This window comes from Crinia signifera, chromosome 19 (genome assembly GCF_055691185.1).
Source record: "Crinia signifera chromosome 19, ASM5569118v1, whole genome shotgun sequence".
In the NCBI taxonomy this organism is placed as follows: domain Eukaryota; kingdom Metazoa; phylum Chordata; class Amphibia; order Anura; family Myobatrachidae; genus Crinia; species Crinia signifera.
Window position 1 is genome coordinate 34,816,771 of NC_139226.1, and position 22,033 is coordinate 34,838,803.

General features: G+C 47.2%; 1 protein-coding gene across 1 annotated transcript in view; it reads left to right on the forward strand.

Annotated features, from left to right (window-relative positions):
• Positions 1-21,270, forward strand: part of LOC146041514 (urokinase plasminogen activator surface receptor-like) — a 29,455-nt gene extending 8,185 nt beyond the window's left edge. The window contains exons 2-9 of the mRNA XM_083161478.1: positions 6,006-6,119; positions 8,976-8,987; positions 14,173-14,313; positions 15,527-15,673; positions 17,284-17,445; positions 18,593-18,724; positions 20,419-20,651; positions 21,229-21,270. Of these exons, the coding sequence (XP_083017604.1) occupies positions 6,006-6,119; positions 8,976-8,987; positions 14,173-14,313; positions 15,527-15,673; positions 17,284-17,445; positions 18,593-18,724; positions 20,419-20,651; positions 21,229-21,270 (983 nt within the window). The remainder of the gene's footprint in view (positions 1-6,005; positions 6,120-8,975; positions 8,988-14,172; positions 14,314-15,526; positions 15,674-17,283; positions 17,446-18,592; positions 18,725-20,418; positions 20,652-21,228) is intronic.
• Positions 21,271-22,033: the final 763 nt, after the last annotated feature.

Sequence of the window (22,033 nt, forward strand, 5' to 3'; positions counted from 1 at the left end):
TATTTTCCAGGACTGGTTTAGTAGCACTCGCTACGCGGCTGTTGTTCGCTGCTTATCGAGTGGCATAACGCAGCCCGCCGAACGCCCCCCCCCCCCCTCCTGCCGAATCCCTCCGGTAACATGTGAGGGGATGTACGTGAACGCATCCCCTCGCATGCGGCCAAAGGGGAGAGAAGTCATTCATGGTCGCCGACCATCAATCTAAACTGACTTTTATTTTCACCGGAGTCCGCAGAAGAGGGGGCCACCACTGATGCCCCGGCAGCCATCGACCTGCCTGCGTTCCCAGGGGAACGTCCAGCGTTTTGGCCCAAGATTTCTATTCTTCTATTCATTTCTATGGTTCCGGAACTGGTCTGTGGGCCCGATTCAGATCCTAACGCAGGACTGCGAATGTGCAATCCTGCCAATTAATGTATGACCGGCAGGTGTTTGTAGGAGGCACCCCAGCTTTTTCTGGGAGGGCCGACTTAAAATGTAAGAGGGTCCAGCCATCGGGAGCCTCCAACAGCGTCCTCCATATTCCTACAGCCATCGCTGCGAACAGAGGGAAAACCAATATTCCATGGTGAGTGATTATGAATGGTTCTGCACAGGGGCCAGGAGCCGTTCAGGCGGGGCGTAATTTACCTGATCGCCGTGCTCTCGGCATTCGGCGGGATGGCGGGTGGTGCTTACCTGCTCACTATGCAAGGAAAGAAAGCTGATTAGCGAGAAGGTCTGAATCAGGCCCATAGAGTGGAAGAGACATAAAGAACCAGCCAATCAGCTCCTAACTGCCAGGCTGTTTAAAAATAACAGTAGCTGATTGGTTGGTATCTCTCTCCATTTATGAACTAACCCGATGGTGGGGAACTGCGCCAGGCAGCCCCCTATTAGCCAAAGGGGGATTGACATGCTCCAGCATTTGGCGGGGGGGAGATGGGGACCATTCTACCAACATAGGGGTGTGTCAAGGCCTGACTCTGCCTGTTTGGAACCGGTAGATGTGTTCCGACATGATGTAGGCGGGGCTTATGCAGATGAAACCAATCAGGCCCATTGTCTCCATGTACATATATTTTTTATATTTGTTGCGTCCATGATGATTACAGTTCAGAAAATTCTTTAGTGGTTCTTTATCATTACTGACGTCTTTATGAGTGATTTGTGGTATGATTACCACTTGTAGTATCGTTGTATTATTATTATTATTATTATTATTATTATTATTATTATGTTGCATGTTTATATTTTTGTATACTAGTAAGTCCACTCAAAGCAAAAGCTTCGAAAGCTAGTCTGCTACCTTCTGTGTTTGTGCATGTGTGAGAAAGAGATGTAGTTTCACTCTCTGCCAGCAGATGGCAGTATTTCATAGACTCCAGGACACTAGACATATATATAGATGATAGTTCCTCATACGGGTAATTAAATCAAACACATTTTAGAATACCTGCAGCAATCTTTAGTTTTCCTGTGTTCGGTATTGCACAACAAAAAATAACTGTGTCTCCAAAGGGTGCGCACAGTTTGTTGGAATATGACACACGTTTGTGTTTGTCATTTGAGTTCGTCACTACACCATACGGGGTGAGACAGCCGGCGCGACTGAAACACTGCGAGATGCATAGCGCAACATCTTTAAATGTTGCATTGTAGTCACAAGTCACATAGCAGAACGGGCAAAGAGCCAAACTTAATAGTACGCAAATGACGCTGCACATGGTTTTTAAAAAGAATGTGTGAAAATATGCTGATGTAACAGCCACTGGGACGGCACTCCAGAGCCTTTGCATACACATTCACAGCACTGACCTGAACGGTCATTTTCCATTCATAGCCTGTGAAATGTCTGCGTGTTGCGGCAGTGACGTGTAACAGTGTAATGTGGGCTAGGTGACATGAGGGAGATTGCTAGACTAGTGAGGGAGAGAGGGAGATTACTGCTATTTCAGGGAGTCTCCTGCAGAATGCAGGAGGGTAGGCAGCTATGAGTGACGTATGCACAGTGTACACATATTTGCTTAAAAATGCAAAAACAACTATAAATCACTCCCATGAAACTGAGATATTGGGCCTTATTCTAGTTCACTCTTTCTGACAAAATCCTTCTTAGATGGACAAAACCATGTGCACTGCAGGTAGGGCAGATGTAACATGTGCAGAGAGAATTAGATTTGGGTGGGGTATTACTACAAAGTGAGATCTATATTGCAGTGTAAAAATAAAGCAGCCAGTATTTGCCCTGCACAGAAACAAAATAACTCACCCAAATCTAATTCTCTCTGCACATGTTACATCTGCCCCCCTGCATTGCACATGGTCTTGTCCATCTAAGAAGGATTTTGTCAGAAAGAGTGAACTAGAATAAGGCCCACTGTGCTATGTCTTTAACAGCATAGGAATTCGTTTTGCACACCTGCCCTACTCCAAGCTGTACTATCCCACTAGGCCCAGGGTGGCACACGGTGGGGCCAGCAGGTGGGGCCGAATCGTGGGAGTGCTCTTTGTATCTCCATCTCTCTCTGCGCTCCCTTTCTCTATCTCTCTCTCTGTGCTCCTATCGCTCTCTGCAGCCTCTCCTCTTCTGATGACACACCGACAGTCGGGATTCTGACAGTCATTACTCAGACGTCGGAATCCCGACTGCACAGCGTGGGGAGCGCAATGAAGCCCCTTGCGGGCACGGTGGCAAGCTGCGCTTGCCACCTATTTTATTCTCCCTCTATGGGGGTCGTGGACCCCCACAAGGGAGCAGTCGAGATTCCGACGTCGGAGGAATGACTGTCGGAATCCCGACTGTCAGGGAGCCGTCCGGCACCCTTTCAGACAGCGTACTCACATACTTGTGGTGGGACATGTTCGGTCGAGTACGTATCCTTTACTAATGTGTCGTATTTATAACATTCATATTTTCCATTGGCATTGTTTGTAGGGTCGTATTTTTAGCACTCGTATTCCACCCCCAGCCCCCTCCCTCCTTGTGGGTTACGATAGGAGAGGAGATAGTGAGGGGTGCTGTTGGGGAGTAGCGCTTGGTTGTTTTTGTGTGCTTAATGGCCTTTTATAGGCAGCGCACTTGAGCACAGATGATTGTTGAACTTGGGTCAGATGTAAAACTCGCATTAAAAACGTGTTCTACTTGAAATTCGTTATAAATACGGATTTCTAAAAAAAAATACAAACGTGAAAACACCGAAATCCATGAACAAAAATATGAATCTTTAGTAAATTTGCTTATACTACTGAAATAATAATGGGGATTTACAGACGTATTCTATCGATGGTGTATTTATTCACATTTCTTGGAACTAATGGCAACTAATGGCAAAATTACGAACCGTACACATTTCAGCCTACATTGTAGTCCTGTGCAGGTTAAATGTAATGTGTATAATTTGAATTCACAGTCTGGAACCCGATCCCTAGAGGAGGGGGTGGGCTCTCGGGTAGTGGGGCCCACCGGAGGGATTCCCTAGGACACTGGTAAACTAAGCTTCTACTGTGCTGGCCATGACCATTTATTGGTGCCCATTGCTATGCCCTAGTAGGTCTTTTATGCCTCAACACAGTTGCCTATACACCTACATCAAAAGTCATGCCCTCTCTCCATCACTCACTGCCTCACCTCCACTGTGGTCATCTTCACACCTGTTGTATGCATTTTCTTCCCTCAAGTCTTAAAGCGGTCTTGGAGGTGTGGTGGAACTCATTTCCCTGCCATCTACCCAGGCCCAGGCCAGTGCTAGGGTTTTTGACACCCCCCCCCCCCCCCTGCAAACTATAAATTTGTGCCATTCCTCCATATACTTTATAAAGGAACAGTGGTTACACAATAGTACCCCCTATTCATATTATGCCACACAGTAGCACAATCTTATGCTGCCCAGTAGTACCCCTTATACTTGTTATGCAACAAAATAGTGTCCCTTATACACCTACAGTAGTAGTGCCCCTGAAACAATGGGCCTTATTCTGATTGACTCGCAAGGCTGCGAAATTCGCAGCCTTGCAAGTCCATCAGACGCCGCCCACAGTGCTGGCCACCCCCCTCCCCTCGCACGCCATGCCCCCCCCTCACGGCTGCGAATGGATGATTTACATAATCAACCAATCGCAGGCAGGGAGAAATCATTATCCCATGCACGCAGTTCAGAGTGACCTATATAGTCACTCTGAACTGCGGGCGCCCTGTGCAAGGACAGGCCGGGCAGCTGACATTTGGTTATGTCAGCTGTCCGCCCCCGCATGTCCATCACCACCTCATTAGCCTGGGAACGCCCAGCGTTCTCATGGCAACACCCATGGAACGCTGGGCGTTCCCATATGCTAATGGGGCTGCCCGGCGCCCCCCGCCCTCTCCAACCCCACACCCACCCCTCGGCGTGTAGGGTGCGTGCACCCGGCGAACCGAAAGTTCGCCATAGGTGCACGCACCCTGCGTCTACACATGCGCATAAACATGCATGCGCAGACGCTAAACATCGGTCCTGCATGCGAACGCACGGAGGACCAAATGAATAAAAATAAGGCCCAATATCCACAGTAGTAGTGCCCATTGCACATAATGCCTACAGTAGTAGTGCCCCTTAAACAGAATGTCTACAGAAATGCTGCTTATATGCTTAATGACCCTAAAAGTGAAGCTTATATACATAATGCCCACAGTAGTAGTGCCCCTTATACACATAATAGCCACCATAGAGCCCCTTATACACATCTCTGTCTCTCCAGCAGCTTCCCTGCCTCGTTGTGTCCCACCAGGCCCAGCCTACCTTGTCTTCAGCATGCACAGAGCCTTATCCTCTTAGTGGCTCTTCTTCACTTCAGCAGCTGTGACGGGCATGACATCACATCTGCCGTGCCAGAAAAGCCGGGGGAGGGGGATGGGTTTTTCTGTTGTAATTACTAAGCAGGGCCGTGGTGGACCTGGAACTAGTTCCCCCTACGATTACAAGTGGTGAAACTTGGTTTCACCCGGTTCCCCCCACACTTAAACCCCTGCTCCTACCCTATTAGACAGCTTCCAAAGAGACCTTAAGACTCACCTCTTCACAGATGCTCATCACCCCCTCCTCAAAACTCATTATTCTCCCAATAGCCCCACATTTTCTCTATCCTGGTTCTATCTATTTGGTTACACCCCTCCTGGGGCAATTTTGCCACATCTCCACCCCCTAGCACTATGCCTGGTTTCCCTGTGCCTATGTTCCAGGTTATCCCATCCCCACCAATGACCCTCTCCCAACCAGTGACTCTAGGTCTGTGTGTCTGCAGCTTTCTGGGTACAGGATAACTGAGTGCTGACTTCTTTCTTACTTTTGAACTCCATACAGAAATGGTGATATATACAGTCACTGTATTATGGCTTATGTTACCCTATGTCAGTGGGGTAACTATAAGGCCGCAGCCCCCGCGGTGGCGGGGAGGCGCCGGGGGTCTGCGGGCGCTATTTTTTCTCCGCCAGCTCCCCACTGCTTGTGGGTGCAGCGGGGAGCTGGCAGGGGGGTCCGTGCGGCGCGGAGGTACCTGTATTCAGGGAGAGCCTGGAGGTCCCTGCGCCTGCGGCGCTGAGTATGATGTTGCCGCCGCCAGGGTCCCTGCAGTGAAGTGGAAATAACGCGCTATCTCTGCCGGAGATAGCGCATTATTTCCACTTCACTGCAGGGACCCTGGCAACATCATACTCAGCGCCGCAGGCGCAGGGACCTCCAGGCTCTCCCTGAATACAGGTACCTCCGCGCCGCACGGACCCTCCTGTCAGCTCCCCGGGGGGTCTTTTAATGGGGGGGGCAGCGGCAAAATTGTCCGGGGGGGGGGGCGGCGAAATTGTCCCGGCGGGGGGGAGCAAAAGTTTTCGTTACGCCACTGCCCTATGTATTGCTGTATAACTTTGTGTATACCCTGTGGTACCATATAAATAAAGGTCCCCATTAATACCAGTAATGCCCTTATACTGTATAACCATCATTGTCTGTCCTCCTGTATAACGCTGTAATCCTGCACTGTCTCCTCTCCTGCAGCGCTCAGCCTGAGATGTGCCCAGTGCATTGGCAGTAGCTCTTCTTGTGGGCTGATCGGAGTGAAGTGTCCATCCTACGAGACCACCTGTCTCTCCCTGGCCTACCGTGCACAAGGTAAGCCAATGGTGGAGACACAAGGCCCAACTGAAAACACCTTTTCTACATCTTAACATAGGTCCTCATTCTAGTTTGATCGATCCCCTGCACGTTCGCATGATGTTTAGCGACTGATCATCCGCATAAACATTTATACGCATGTGCAGCCACATTGTGGCATGGCGAATTGATTATTTGCTGGCTGCTTGCACACAGCATGGGGTGTTGGGCGGTGGGCGCATGGTCTGGGCGTTCCTGGGTGTTCGCATGGAGATTCGCCAGGGCGCAGGTGAGGGGGGCAGGCAGGTGACATCAGTGGATGTCACTGCCCCTCTGCTTCCCTACAGGGACCCGCAGATGTAAGACACCAGAGAGGTGTCTTACATCTGCGAGCGTTTGCAAAATCATTCGATGGTCGGCGACCATCAAATTATTGGCACCAGCATGCAAGGCTGCGGATGAATGTTTATGCTAAACAACCATTCGCAGGGGTGTGGGGAAATAGGCGTGCCAGGTCAACCAGAGTGAGAACCATATTGTAAGAAATATAATATCAGACAGGGATGGATCCATGATATGGGAAGGGGGTGGTCAGTGATGCCAGGGTGCATGCGCTCTCAGAAAAGAGGTTTGTCACAGGATAGTGGATGTGAGGACAAAAAGAGGGTACTAGTGGGATGGAGAAGCCACAGGAAGAAGCAGTGTGTAATAGGGAGAGGTAGAGGGTGGCCAGAAGCCGGTGAAAGGGAAATGTCTCTTACAAGTTGTCCTGCTGCAGCCGTCCCACTCTCCGGCGGCTGCCGCTGAAAAGGACTGACAGTCTCCGGCTGCTGTTGATTAAGAGGAATCGTGAGAACTACCGACCTCTCACGAGAATTCCCCTGTAGTTGACTCCCGGCAAAGCCGCTGGGTGGGTTGGCGGCCCACTCAGACCGGCTACGGGGGCCGCATATGGCACCCGGACTTGAGGTTCCCCACCCCTGATCTACAGGATAGGAAGGAAAAGTATTAATGGGGAGACTTTTAGAAAAAAAACATGGGGGTTTATCACGAGAAAGAAATAGGGAGGTGAGAGTATAACGAGTGGAACAATGCAAGTCAGGGAGTGTTATAATGTATGTCACGTACAGTCAGGGTGTTTTCATGCTTTTGTGATCCCATGCACACTGGAAACAATGATATATAAAAAGAATGATAAGTAAGTTATCTTAAGGACGCCTGATATTGAGATCAGGCAAAGCAGCAAACATAAAAAAGGGAGACGTTACACCCCTAAAGTTGCAAACAAAACAAACAAGAGTACGCTGCGCTAAATGCGCATATATCTTTCAGGTGTGCATGTAATGAAATCTTGTCACATTTGTCAACTAATGATAATATTAAAATAAACAGTAATTTACATAACTTTGTTGCTGTGTTATTCCAGTAATGATCAACGGATGAGGAGTGCACACCACTAAGGCTAGATAACTTTAAGCTAAGCATTTAGAATACATTCATTGTCATTACAATTCTCGACACAGGATACCCCCGTTCACGTGAAACGCCGACGCTCGTTTCGCAGTGAGCTTTCTCAAGGCCTTCCTATTAGACCCGAAGTGAATAGTTCCAATCTGCCAGTTCACCCTCCCGTTTGCACCTACCAGTGCAAGTGGGGGGCGTGTGGTGTTCCCATGAGAACGCCCAGAGTTTTCATGGGTGTTCCAAGCAAAATGCTGGGCATTCTCGTGGATATTAGTCAGTGACACGGCTGCCGGGGGTGGGCAGCTGACATCACCGGATGTCAGCTGCCCGCCTTGTTCTCATACAGGGTGCACACAAAGCTATGACACAGAGAGTGTCTTAGTTTTCTGTGCTCCTTCCATTCATTTGATGGTCGGCGAACATTGAATGATTTGGCCCCTGCACCCAAGGCTGCAAATAGATTTTTATGCAACGTGCGGGGAACTCGGCAAGCAGGGGAGGACGGGCGGCTGTGCGAGCGCTGTTTAACCCACATGCAATGCTGTGAAACTCGCAGTGTGGCGTGTGGACCAGAATAAGGTCCAATATGTATGTAAATGTGGAAATATGTATTAATTACAGATGGGCAAACAGGGCCGTAAGTAGGGTGGGGAGGAGTGTGCAACCGTACGTAGCACTGCAGGGTAGGGTCGAACTGTTGGCAGCACATGTCAAATATCTGTTTTAATTAGCTTCACTTATACATTCCTTCCTCGTTAAAGCCTGCATCTAATAACTGCCCGTTTTCTTCCACCACCACTTCAGTCACTAATACCTATACAACAATTATGCACTTAACTTGAGAGCTCTTTGTTATTCAGTAATACTGTCCTTTATTAAATTTGAAAAGCTGACATACCTGGGATTCAAACCCATAAGCCTGTGGTATTGCAGTCAGATACTCTATGCATGAGCTATCTGACCCAGCACAGTTTCGAGTTCACCTTCACATAACATCAGTGCCCACCCTCAATTCGACCATCACCGCGCAGGATAAAAGTAAATAGACGCTTACTTTCATTTGCGAAGGGAGGAAAAAATCGTACACTCACACATTAACCAACAGCTAACGACCCAGGGGTTGATGGGTCCAAAGTTCCAGTATATGCCGCAGTATAGTGCACAGGGCTGTAGAATGAGAAAGTCCCCACCGACATAGGGAGGTACTGTATGAGCTGGGAGATAATGCCGGCCTTGCCTGTATGTGCTAGGAGGGAATACGCAGCCTGAGAAATAGCAGAGATACCTTCTCCTGCATTTTCGGGCTGAGGTTGTCTAAACTGGTTCTATTGGTTGTAAATTACTATGCGGCTCCCCATAAGAGCACATTCCTGATGTGAACAGCATATTTTTGTAGAATGATTGTACAAGCTGGTAAATCATGTCATAAAATATAGCGCATTTAAAGTTCAGGAATCAGTCTACATCTTTGGATACTGGTAACACATATTTAATAATGCCTGCAGGGCCGGATTAGTCTCTGGGGCGGGCCACAGCATTTAAAAGTAGTGAAACCACACCCCGCTTTACATGCATCCCTACCGGGCTTCTAGGTGCTGCAGCCAATGCAGCCCCACCGTCGCTTCTGCACTGGTTCCAGCACCTACCACATCCACTGCAAAGGTGCAGGGACCCGTCTGACCGAGGCTGCCTTTCTATCCGCCCCCTGCAGGCAACACAGGTAGCAGCACCCCTCCCTCATCCAAAATGTGGGAGCTGCTGCTGGAGACAGGGCATGATTTGGATTTGGACTTGTCTTGCATGTGTCCCAACATTAATATTGGGTGAATTGGGACTCTGCCATGTGTGCAGCTGAAAAGGGGTGTGGCCTCAAGAGAAAGGTGTGGCATTGTGTGAATTCCATGGCCGCCAGCCATAACTTCATTTTCTGAGCTATGGTGGCCAGTGCTCCAGAGGCGTAACTCTGGGAGACAAGGGAGTCATCTTCCTCCGGGCTCCTGCTCCCTCTCCTCCCCTGCAAGTTTGAATAAGTTAATTGAAAGCCATCAATATTATTTCTGTGGCTGACTCCAACTTCTAGCAAGATCATAGACATCACACTCTTTATTTTAAACATAATATGCATAACATGAATAAACACATGCATACATATATTTTAGCTTGTGGGTACGTTTTGCATAGCGATATAATTTGGGGGTGACCCAAACTTTGTGGGCACTATAGCAATATTTTGAAGGGGCCCCTGTCCCAATGATTCTTGAGAGATACATTTCCACAGGAGTTATTTATTTTATGTTCCATAATATTGCCCTAGTTTAGTTTTTACCATAGCAGTGTCCTAGGTAATATTATGTACCATAGTAATGCCCTGGTTCATTTTCTACCCTAGCAGTGCCCTAGATAGTTAATATTATGCCCCCTAACAGTGCACTAGTTATTATTATGTCCCATAGTAGTGCCCTAATTCATTTTCTGAACCATAGCAGTGCCCTAAATGTTATTTCCAATAGCAGTGCCTTAGTTAATGCTACTGCCCATATCAGTACATTAGTTAATATTATGTCCCGTAGCAGTGCCTTAGTTAATATTATGTCCCATAGTAGTGCCCTAGTTAATATAAAATGTCCCATAGTAGTGCCCTAGTTAATGCTATATCCAATAACAGTGCCCAAGTTAAAATTATGTTCCATAGCAGTGCCTTAGTTAATATTATGTCCCATAACAGTGCCCTGATTAATATTATGTCCCATATTAGTGCCCTAGTTAATATTATGTTCCATAGTAGTAGTGCCATAGTTCATTTTCTGAACCATAGCAGTGCCCTAAATATTATTTACAATTGTAGTGCCCTAGTTAGTTAATATTATGTCCCATAATAATGCCCTAGTTAATATTATGTCCCATAGTAGTGCCCTAGTTAATATTATGTCCCATAGTAGTGCCCTAGTTAATATTACGTCCCATAGTAGTGCCCTAGTTAACATTATGTTCCATAGTAGTGCCCTAGTTAATACTATGTCCAATAACAGTGCCCTAGTTAATATTATGTCCCATAGCAGTGCCTTAGTTAATATTATGTCCCATAACAGTGCCCTAATTAATATTATGCCCCATAGTAGTGCCTTAGTTAATATTATGTTCCATAGTAGTGCCATAATTCATTTTCTGAACCATAGCAGTGCCCTAAATATTATTTCCAATAGTAGTGCTCTAGTTAGTTAATGTTATATCCCATAGCAGTGCCCTAGTTAATATTATGTCCCAAAGCAGTGCCTTAGTTAATATTATGTCCCATAGTAGTGCCTCAGTTAATATTATGTCACATAACAGTGCCCTAGATAATATTATATCCAATAGTAGTGCCCTAGTTAATATTATGTTCCCTGGTAGTGCCCTAGTTAATACTATTTCCCATAACAGTGCCCTAGTTAATATTAAGTCCAATAGCAGTGCCATAGTTAAGATTATGTCCCATAACAGTGCCATAGTTAATATTATGTCTCATAGCAGTGTCCTAGTTAATATTATGTCCCATAGTAGTGCCCTATTTAATATTTTTTTACATAGTAGTGCCCTAGTTAATACTGTGTCCCATAACAGTGCCCTAGTTAATTTTATGTCCCATAGCAGTGCCCCAGTTAATATTATGTTCCATAGTAGTGCCCTAGTTAATATTATGACCCAAAGTAGGGCCCTGGTTAATATTATGTCCCATAGCAGTGCCCTAGTTAATAGTATGTCCCACAGTAGTGCCCAAGTTAATATTATGTCCCATAGTCGTGCCCTCGTTTAAATTATGAACCATTGTCTTGTTGTTTTCTTAGTTTACATGATTTTATTTATTTATTTAAGGGTTCTTATCTAGTGCTGCAAATTCTGTTGCATATGTCACATAATAGGGCTGCACATTATGCCACTCAGTGTCCCCAATTCACATTAGATTAAGCCAGAGCATAGTTAAGAGGATTACATTTTGTGTGTTTGCAGTAAGGAGTTGCTGCTAGTTGTAAAAAGTTTGGTTGCAGCTTTGCTGGTATCATATGGGAGAGAATAGGGGCGTGAGCTTGGGAGAGAGGTATATAGGCAGGTCCTTACAGGAAGTACTTCCTCTTGCAGACGCTTCAGCCCCACCCACCCTCTCATGCCTTTCAGGCATTCAAATATATAATCAATTTTGGTACATTTACCATTTTTCTGCGAACTAGACGGTATGGCAGCGGTCACTTGTGGTATAAGTGGGTGTTGGGAGAGACTGCCCCTTAAAAGACAGTGGGTGTGTCTTGCCTTTTGCGGGGGACTATTTGGGCATTCCTTCACGGGAGTGTCCACACCGGCCAGATAAGGGGTGGTGAGACTTCCCAGCATCAGGTTATGCTTTAATAGTTGGGGTGTTTAAGTCACCGCCATTTTATGTGACTAGAGCTGGACATCACGGGGCACCTTATTGCCAGCCCTTTACAAAGAGGGGTCATACCACGTAATAAATAACTATGACCTTTAAATCTAATGCTATGTTGTCTGAGTTTTTATTGCATCAGTGTGATTTACTCAGGACCGGTGCAAGGTTTAGATGCACCCTAGGCAAAACTTCTGTGCACCTCTTCAGTGCCCCCCCCCCAGGTGGTCAGAAGCGCTCTGCCACCGGCTCACATCGAATGCGTTGTGGGTAACATCCAGGAAGCGGAAACGATCGGCGGACACGAAGTAGCAAGCCGCTGACCGGGGAGGAAACGGAGCTGAACGAGTTGTCAGAGGGAGCGGTGGCCGGGGAGGTGTCCGTGGGCTCCGGCCTATGGGAGCGCTCAGCGGAGCAGCACCGCTATGCCTTTGGGCAGCTTGAGGGCGGGTTGGGGCAGGTAGCCATTGGTCATTCTCATGCCTGAGCCGGCGCCGTACAGCTGGAGGACCGATCTCTCGTCCCCGGCTTCCTCCTCCGCTTCTTCCCCTTCCTCGGTCACGTCCTCCCCGCAGCGGTAGAAGGCAGGAGGACTCCCCTGGCTGCCTACATCCTGTGGCCCAACCATTTGCTATGCCCGGCCACCCTCAGCCCAAAGCAGCTGTTTACAGGCCAGCCCCGGGAGCCGTGCAGCGGCCGCCGTCTGGTCCCGGTGATGCGCTCTATGGTGAGCGTGGCTACAAACCGCTGCACAAGTGTCTCCCCTGCCAGGGCCATTATATTGAATTTAAATGTTGGGCTGAAGAGGCGCCCTCCAGTGGCCAGCACCCTAGGCAGCTGCCTAAAGCTGCCTATTGGTAGCACCGGCCCTGGATTTACTAAAGTAAATGTATAGAGGCCTTATGACACATTATAACCTAGGTCCAGGCCCCCAAATCCTCTCGGGCCCATAGCAATGGTACCCCTCTATAGTTATGCCCATGTATACAATGGTTTATTGTCCTCCTATGAAATCAGGATTCTGTTCTCTACACTATTGATTATTTGCAATCAACCAAAATTCCAAACATGGAAGCTAATTGTTTGCATTGAATATGTATCTATGTTTATTATTTGGAATTGTCTACTCTACGGGAGTACCCAAGACACTCCAAAATTTTGGGCAGCCAGCCCTTCAGGATACGGTCATTTGGTCTACAGTATGTTGGTTGACAAGCATTGGGTTGACACCATTAGGTCGACATGGGGATAGGTTGACATGGGGATATGTCGATATGGGTCAAGGTCGTCATGGGTTTAGGTTGACAGGTCATTAGGTCAACACAAGCATTAGGTCGACAGTCAAAAGGTCGACATGGGGGTTTTCACTGCTTTTTGAGCTGACATGTGTCGACAGACAGGCGGTATTTCATGCCCTACCATCCACTAGGGTGTGGTGGGAGAATAAAATAGTGTGCCGAATCATTGCGAGCGAAGTGAGCGATGTGTGGGGATGCGGTGCACTTCAAACTGTGTCCGTGTCGACATTCGGGTAAAAAAAAAAAACAGAAAAAACCCATGTCGACACTTTGACTGCCTAACACTGTTGACCTAATGCTTGTGTCGACCTAATGACCTGTCCATCTAAACCCATGTCGACCTAGACCCATGTCGACCTCGTCCCATGTTGAGCAAGAACCATGTCGACCTTTCCATGCTGACCTAGTTGAGTCGACCTAATGCTTGTGGACCAACATGCTGTAGACCAGGCATGTCCAAACTGTGGCTCTCCAGCTGTTATGAAACTACAAGTCCCATCATGCCTTGCAACAGTTTTGCTATTAGGCAATGCTAAAACGATGGTAAGGCATGCTGGGATGTGTAGTTTCCCAACTGGAGGGCCGCAGTTTGGACATGTATGCTGTAGACCAAATGATCCCAACCCAGCCCTTCTAGGATCCCAGTACAAAAGATTATTCTCCATATATGCCTGGGGGTTTCATGATCCATTAGAGGAGAATTGCATCATTGTGGCTTAGCAGCCCTATGCAGGATGCAGTGCATTGCAGCACTGCGCAGTGGTGGGAGGGGCTGCAATGACGCGTTTTACCGCACACACTACCAGCACTTCTCAACTGGATCTCAAAGGAAAGGTAAAAAAGAAAAGTTCATGTCATCTGTATAATCGGAGAGCCTATTTCCTACCATCTAATTTTCCATCCTTATCCCTAGATGGTAGCAATACTGTGATGAAAGGCTGTTCCACAACCGACATTTGCAACCAGACCTCAGTGATTGATACAGGGAATAAATCAATCTACATGCGCTCATCATGCTGTGAGACAAACTACTGCAACCTCGACCGATACTCCAGTAAGTGCCCAGGTGCCCACACAGTGTTACCCTGCTGCAGTACTGTCTGTATACAACAGGCATGTCAAACCTATGGCCCTCCAGTTGTTACGAAACCACACATCCCAGCATGCCTTGCAATAGTTTTAACATTCCCTAATAGCAAAACTGTGGCAAGGCATGATGGGATTGTAGTTTCACAACAGCTGGGGAGGCCATAGTTTGGACATGGCTAGTATACACAATTGTCCTTGAAATAAATGAAGGTGTATAAATGAAGGGGGTTTTGTATGTTATGTCAACATTCAGAATATCGATGTAAACGTTATCGATATTCCATCAATCAAGCAAACGTCACCTACCACTTCCTGCTGATTTTCTATTGGACAAATCATATCACATGCTGCTGTGGTTCCTCTAATTCTGGTTTGCGTACATCTCCGATGGTGGGGCGTTGCCGCAGGACCTATTCTGATCATTTGCAGAACAGGCACAACGTCACCGTACGAATGGAAAAGGATTCACCTTAGTGAAGAAAGGCGCTAGTGAGGTGGGGTGATTTGTTAGCAGCTCACATAGGGGGGGGGGGGGGTGGTCAGCCCACAAAAACAGGTATAGGTAAAACGACAAAACAAAGGCGGTGGAGCGCTCAGTACTGATATACAGTATTATAAAAAATGTATTAAATCATGAAAAGATCTGATCAATTGGGTTTCACAATATAAAAATTGATTTAATGAGGATCAAATATTTAACAACATAGTGTAATATACGAATCATAATGAATAAGCAATAAAGTAGGCAATAAAAATGCACTTTAATAAAGGAATGGCTGGACGGACTGTATTAGAATGTGTCCCGCTTTTTCTATTATGCTCTCCTGCAAATTGGTACGGTGTCCCAGATGGTCATTTGTAAACAATACTGGTTTGGTGGGTGTCCATAAACCGGGCTGGATGCCTTGTACCTTATATGGTAAGATGGTGGTCCTATCTTAATCCAAGTTATAAGCAGGTGGTGGTGTCATAAAGGTTATCCAGTAGGCGAAGAGAAATAGTGGGGGTCCAAATGCGCAAAGGTGGTGGAGAGCTGGTCCAAGTGTGATAACAAATAAGTCTAATTCAACAAATGAGTGTGGACTGATGCGTTTCGTCGTCCTTAGACAACTTTTTCAAAGGTTCACACCTCTCAGCACTGGTCAACTCATTACAACCTCACTTTTATTTTCCACCAGCTGCTCCCGTGTTTTCAAACCGCTTGGTTTGTAACGTATGTAAAAATACCAGTATGAGCTGCACATCCGCATCCAATCTACAACCAATGTTCTGCGATGAAGTCAGCAACAACTGTGTGGATCTGGTTACACAGGAATTCATTAATGGTGAGAATGCTCATTACATTGTATTTCATGCACATTACATGTATTTTACATCATCTTGACTATTTGAGGCCTGTTATGTCCCATTGCTTGGCGTAATCATGTCATTTGTGAAGTATGTTCTCAAAAAAAGAGAAAATTCCATGTTTGTTCGATACAAATAAAATGCATTGTTAACATTCTTGGTGTGGTGGAGAAACGCGTCATGTAACTTTGGCTCACTGGTGTCATTGTATGATGACTATCATTAATTGTTCTCATTTATTGGTACCTTAGAACTTTTGGGCCAGATGTTAATGTTCCTGGGACTAAAGCCCTAGACCAGAGGTTCCAGTCCAGGTTTTAAGTATAGCTATGCTAGGCCATAGGTAACTTAATTAGTACCTCAGTCAATTTGACTTAACTCTCTGAGCCATGAATATGCTTAAAACCTACATCATTGATTGCGTTGGGTACCTCTGCCCTAGACCCATGTAACTGTGATCTTGACCTTTAAAGACTCTTCTATAGAGCATTGCAAGTTCATCGATTCTTTACTGCCCCAAGGACTTAAGTATCGGGAAGTAGGGACTTATTCCTAGAAGGTTTTTTTTTTTTTTTTTACATAAGATTGCATTGGACGTTAACGTTGGAGGTATGGGGCCTGATTCAGACTTTTTCGCTGGGCTGCAAAATCTTCGGAGCCCAGTGATCAGGCAAACGCCGCTCCCACCAGTTTGGATCCTCATCCCTGTGCACAGCTGTGAATGTATTTGCAGCTGTGCAAACTGGGGGAAATTCATTTGCAATCACTCACCCTCAAATGATTCCCCCCCCCCCCCTGTTCACAGCCTTACTTGGCACTGCAATGGAGGCCGCGGCTGATGTCAGCGGCCCTCCCTCCCAATGGGTGGGCCTACCTGCGTTTCTGTGTGGCACTTCCAGAAAACGCTGGGGCGCCGCCCACAAATGCTGGGCAGCTGTCAGTCAGCCAGCATACCGCCTGTGATCATATGCGGATATGGCCGCACAAAGGGCTAGCGCATGCGCACTGTGGACCGTGTGCATTCATGGTCCTCCAATAATGGACAGGACTGCGGGACAACCGCCAATTAGCGGGATTGTCCCGCTGGGATCGGGACAGTTAGATTGTATGGTGTAGCTGCTCCGAAAATCAGGAGTGTTACTGCACATGTGTGAACTTAGGGCCTAATTCAATACTGGTCGCTCGCTGCTTAGCGAGTCACTCGGTCGCGGGAGACAATTATTTGTTATAGGTTAATATACATGGAGTGTTGTCTCTCCTTGACCTCCCATGGGTAAAGAGGAGATCTTCTGTCAGAGATGTCGCTCACCCTGTTGTAAACCAGGTTATTCAGCTGTGGTGAAACTACACTTCCCATCATGCCCTGCCACAGATTTCCTATTAGGATATGCTAAAATGTTGGTAAGGTCTTCTGGGATATGTAGTTAAACAGCAGCTTAGAGGGTTATATATTGGATACACCTATTCTAGATAGTTCTGTCCAGCATGTCCGAAATAAAAGGAGGGCAATATGAACTGATTTGTTATTATTATTATTATTTACGCATCCTTCCCCTCCATGCAAAACAAACTTGCCTTTATCTTGCAGGAACGGTTAGTACATCATCCTATACGAAAGGCTGTGGATCTGCCACCCTGGGCAATGTAGCCTGTTCAAATCTGTATGCCTACGACACAGGGTCCCGTCAGCGCTACACATATCTGTCTTGCTGCACTAGCCGTGATCTCTGCAACAATGGTCAGGTGTCCAGTAAGTGCGACAGGAAGTCTATCAATAACCATCACGATGATTTGTTCTACAGGTTGTTCAGAACAAGATGGAGCAGTACACTCAGGGGGTGATTCTAATAATTCCCTCGGAAATGGGCGGATTCTGCAGGTCCCCTATGTGAATGGCTTTGGCGGCTTGCAGCGGGGCGGGGGCGGATGGCGGCGGGGGCGGGTGCTGCCCCTGGGAACGCCCAGTGTTTCATGAGCGTACTCATGAAAACAATGGGCATTCCTATGGGAATGCAGGCGGGACTCCTGCAGCGCCGAATCCTGCCGCTACCATACCATGGGATGTGTTACCTCCTCCTCTTAAAATGCCGCTGCATACCTCCCAACTTCTGCAGAAAAGGGGGCGTGGCATATGCAAATTGGTCGCAATTAGTTCACACACACATTTCCCCCCTTCTGCGATGCTGAATAGACGCGGTGCACATGCGCACAGCATCTATTTACTTCGGGCTGGGGGGACTCCCAACTGCCCCCCCCCCCTGCTGCGGGACACTGCCGGCCCTGTGTGGGGTGCAGGACCATCCCAAAAAAATGGGATGGGGAGCTGCCGGAGAAGTTGAATGTTCAAATGAATGGACAGCCACTGATTGGCTGAGAGATCGTTTTCAGTCAATCAGTGGGCGCCTATTGATTTGAATGGGAGTATCATTAGCGATGGGTGGGCAGGAGATTTCAAAACTCCCATTCAAATAAGTGGCCGCTGATTGGCCGAGAGAGCTCTCTCAGTCAATCAGCGGCCAACCATTCATTTGAATGGGAGTTTTGATATCTCCTGCCCGCCCGCCGCTACCACAGCGCAACCTGTTCCCGAGGATGCAGAGCAGGGAGAGCACCTCTCCTGCCCATCGTTCCCACTCTGCAGACTATAGGTGTGTGCTGATAGGTCCAATTCTGACCCATCCGTCCGCCGACTCCGATCCTCCCGGGAATGCCCATAGGATTGGATCGGACATCGAACACATCCGATCTGGGCCGCTTTCAACCGACTTTTTTGACCGACCCATCAGAATCGGGTGAAATTTGCCCAAATCGGGCCTTTAGGGTCGGAGTTTAGTGGTTCCTTTTATCGTTACAGTCATAAATATGCATTGGTTCTTATATAATATTTCTCTCCCCAGTTCCCATACTAAATAACCGTAATGGAGACACATGTTATGGATGTTATGAAACTGGGAAGAACGAGTGTGCTGATGCGAATTTAGTGCCAGTGAGGTGCAAAGGCTATCTCATGCGCTGCATGGAGGCATTCGGTAATAACTGACTTGATATTTGTTTTGGTTATGTTTGTTGTATACAGGAGTTCCCTGATATTAAAATCTCCCAAAGCACTTGTCCACCATTACTATTGGGCAGCCCCATTGATACGGGCAGATGTATTATGGTAGGCTAGTATATTTTTACACTGCATCGCTTTTTCTATTCCCTGTCCGAGTGTTGGCCATCTTGCATGGACCATATGCAGTGGCAGATTTTACCTATGGGTTTCAGGACTGCAGCCCCCCCCCCCCCCCCCAATAAGATCTGCCGCCCTGCTCAGTGTTAGTGAAGCCAAATCCAGTCTGTGAGACTGCTCTGGCTTCCCTATTGGAAGTCCTACCTGCCAGTCACCTGCAGTAAGTCAGTCCCATTGGGAGGTGTTCCCTCCCTCTGGGACTGCCAGTCCAGGAGGCAACCCATAGAAGCCAGGCATTTGTGCATGTGCAGTACTGCACATGCCCCGGTCCGGTGACTGTCAGCTGCATTGTACAGCTGCCGGGACCCTGGCCAATGGTGGGGACAAGATGGCGTAGACCCGGCAGCACGAGCAGCTGCTGCCACCCTTCCAGGTCTCGATATGAGCCGCTGCTGAGCATATGTATTTTAATACTTTTTAGCGAAACGTGTGTAGGATTGCTGTTATCCTCCATCAAACAGAAACTAGTATAGATAGGACATCGACTATAGCAGTTATTTCAGCCACTTCCATCTCTAATCTGAAGCCATCACTATGAGCAGAGAACAGCTGAGACAGCCTTTCTCAGACGTGTGTATGATAATGTCATAGGAGACATGGGTCCTTACTCTGGTTGACTCGCAAGGCTGCAAATTTCGCAGCCTTGCGAGTCCCCCACATCTGTGGTGTCCACTGACGTCAGCTGCCCACCCCCCTCACCCACGTCATCTGGGAATTACCGAGAGAACGCCCAGCTTTCTCATGGGAACGCCAATGAAATGTTGGGCGTTCCCATAGGCTAATTCACCAGCCTGCCTCCCCACGCCCCTCTGTGCCCCCCCCACCCACACTTCTGTGTTTGAGCGCTGTGAGCGCACACACAGCGGCTGCACATGCGCATGAAAACCTATGCGCATGAGCAGTAGGGAACAATCGTTCCCCTGTACGAACACACGGGGGACCAATTGAATTAGAAAAAACCCCATGATCCCTTCGAGGACCTCATAAGAGTGTCCTGAAATAGGGATGGGACTGACAAAGTTAAGATAGTTGGTAGGTAGCTGGCATAAAGATACCTTGCAAACAATAGAAACAAACCACAGAGGCAGAAAGTAGGTAATGTACGGAAAGGGCCATTGGGGGCATTGTGCACCTAACCCACACTTGCCTGCACTCCCAGAATGGCTGGGAGGCTGAATCTTAGACTGCACGCCTGACCACCTGGAAGAGTATTCAAGTCCGTCCACTCATCGTAGCTATACCCTCCAGATTACAATGTCTGGAAATCTTTATAGAGGTAGTTAGGTCAACAATGATGTCATCATGCTACCACCACCCCTTTTGTGTCCCGAGAAAGCCATCCGTTTGACCTTATCCACCAGCTGTTGCTAGGGTGCATGCCCACTGGTGGACAAACTGCCTCTGCCTGACTGCAGTTCTCACACTGCACTCCAACAAAATGGAAACCTGACAATCTAATTTTGTGTAACCATGTCCCTCGTTTTCCTATAGATCAGAATCGACGGACTTTGATGAAAGGCTGCAGTACAGTGCCTTTCTGTTCTTCCACGTACCCCTCGCTGCAAATGCCCAATATTTCGGAGATCCAGTGCTGTGCTGGAAGCTACTGCAACAACTTCACCCGGGAAACTAGCACCTCTGCTGTCCCCACCAGTAGTAGCAACATGAGTATAAACTTGGACTGCAGATTACTAGCCTTATTTATCAGCTTAATATATGCCACAGTAAGACTCATTTCCTAATGTGGCCCAGATAGCACTGCAATACATTGTACAGAAGACTTACTACTTTTATTTAAGAACGAGTGGATACCCACAACTTGGAACCTCCTGACCTTCTACTTTTTCCTACTCGTGGTCAGAATTCTAGGACATCTTGCTGGATTTGCAGACCATTCCCTAAATTGTACAGTGTTCCGGAGGCCAGACGTGCCAGGATCAAGAAGCCAAGTTACATTCTGAAATATGGAGCTTTCCCAAAATGATATACAGATGGAGCCTTCTTCAACTAGCCATCTCTGGATAGCCATGGTGAGCCATGGCTCACCAAGGCCTATTGTGCTGAGCTGCAATACAATACATAGAACAATAAAGTAGGGGATTATCATAGGATTAAGTCCGACAGTTCTGGCTCACTTAATCCTATTAAAGAGCTAAATGAGGATGGCTCTATCTGTACACCAGGGATGTTGCTATGGACAACCAGATACCATCTATTATCTTCAAGAAGGTGCTTAATAAATAAGTAGGTTCTGTTTGGTTGCCTTTAGCAACCTCCCATCTTAGCAAATTTTCCCCACAGAATCCGGCAGAAGACAACAACTGGGTAAACCAATGCTTCTGAGAGCCAACACAATTCCTCTATCAAAGGCCAAATGAATTCTGGATATATCTAGAAGTGTCTGGATATGTCAACGTGTCCAAACTCTGACAATTATTCCAGGTGTGGATAGTTTCTAGATAAACAGTCAATAGGTTGCCAGGGTCAAAAGGTCGACATATGTCATCATGTATCTTCCTTATTCATGTTGACTTGTCGACCCTGTTGACCTATTGTATTTTGACCTTTTTGGGTAGACCTTTTGACTACCTAGAACAGTGGTTCCCAAACTGTGTGTCTAAGCACTCTGGATGTATGCAAGGGTACACGACCAAAACAAATTATGTATGCTCAAAGTGATAGGCAAAACCAGTGCTGGCGGCTGCCAATCATAAAGGGTATGGACAATTAGAACATCAGCTATGTTCCCCACCACATAACTGAACCCGAGGTGACCGTTAAGTACTATTTACTTTATTATTTAATTTATCCATAAGAAACTCTGGTCCTGGTCAAGAAAGTTTGGGAACCTCTGATCTAGACAATGTAGATCTATCAAACTGGACCACATTCTTCCACCTTGAACACCTAAGGCACCGATGCGGCACAGGCTCAGGCTCATTTAATGAGCTCACCCAAATGAGCAGGATTTGTGGGGGCTTCCAAACGTGTGAATGTACACGCGTGTTGCCAGCCCATGTAGGATGCATAATTATCATGTGACAAGCTATTGTCCGCCCCAAACATGAAATACAGCACTTCATACATATGCAGGCCCAATTATCTG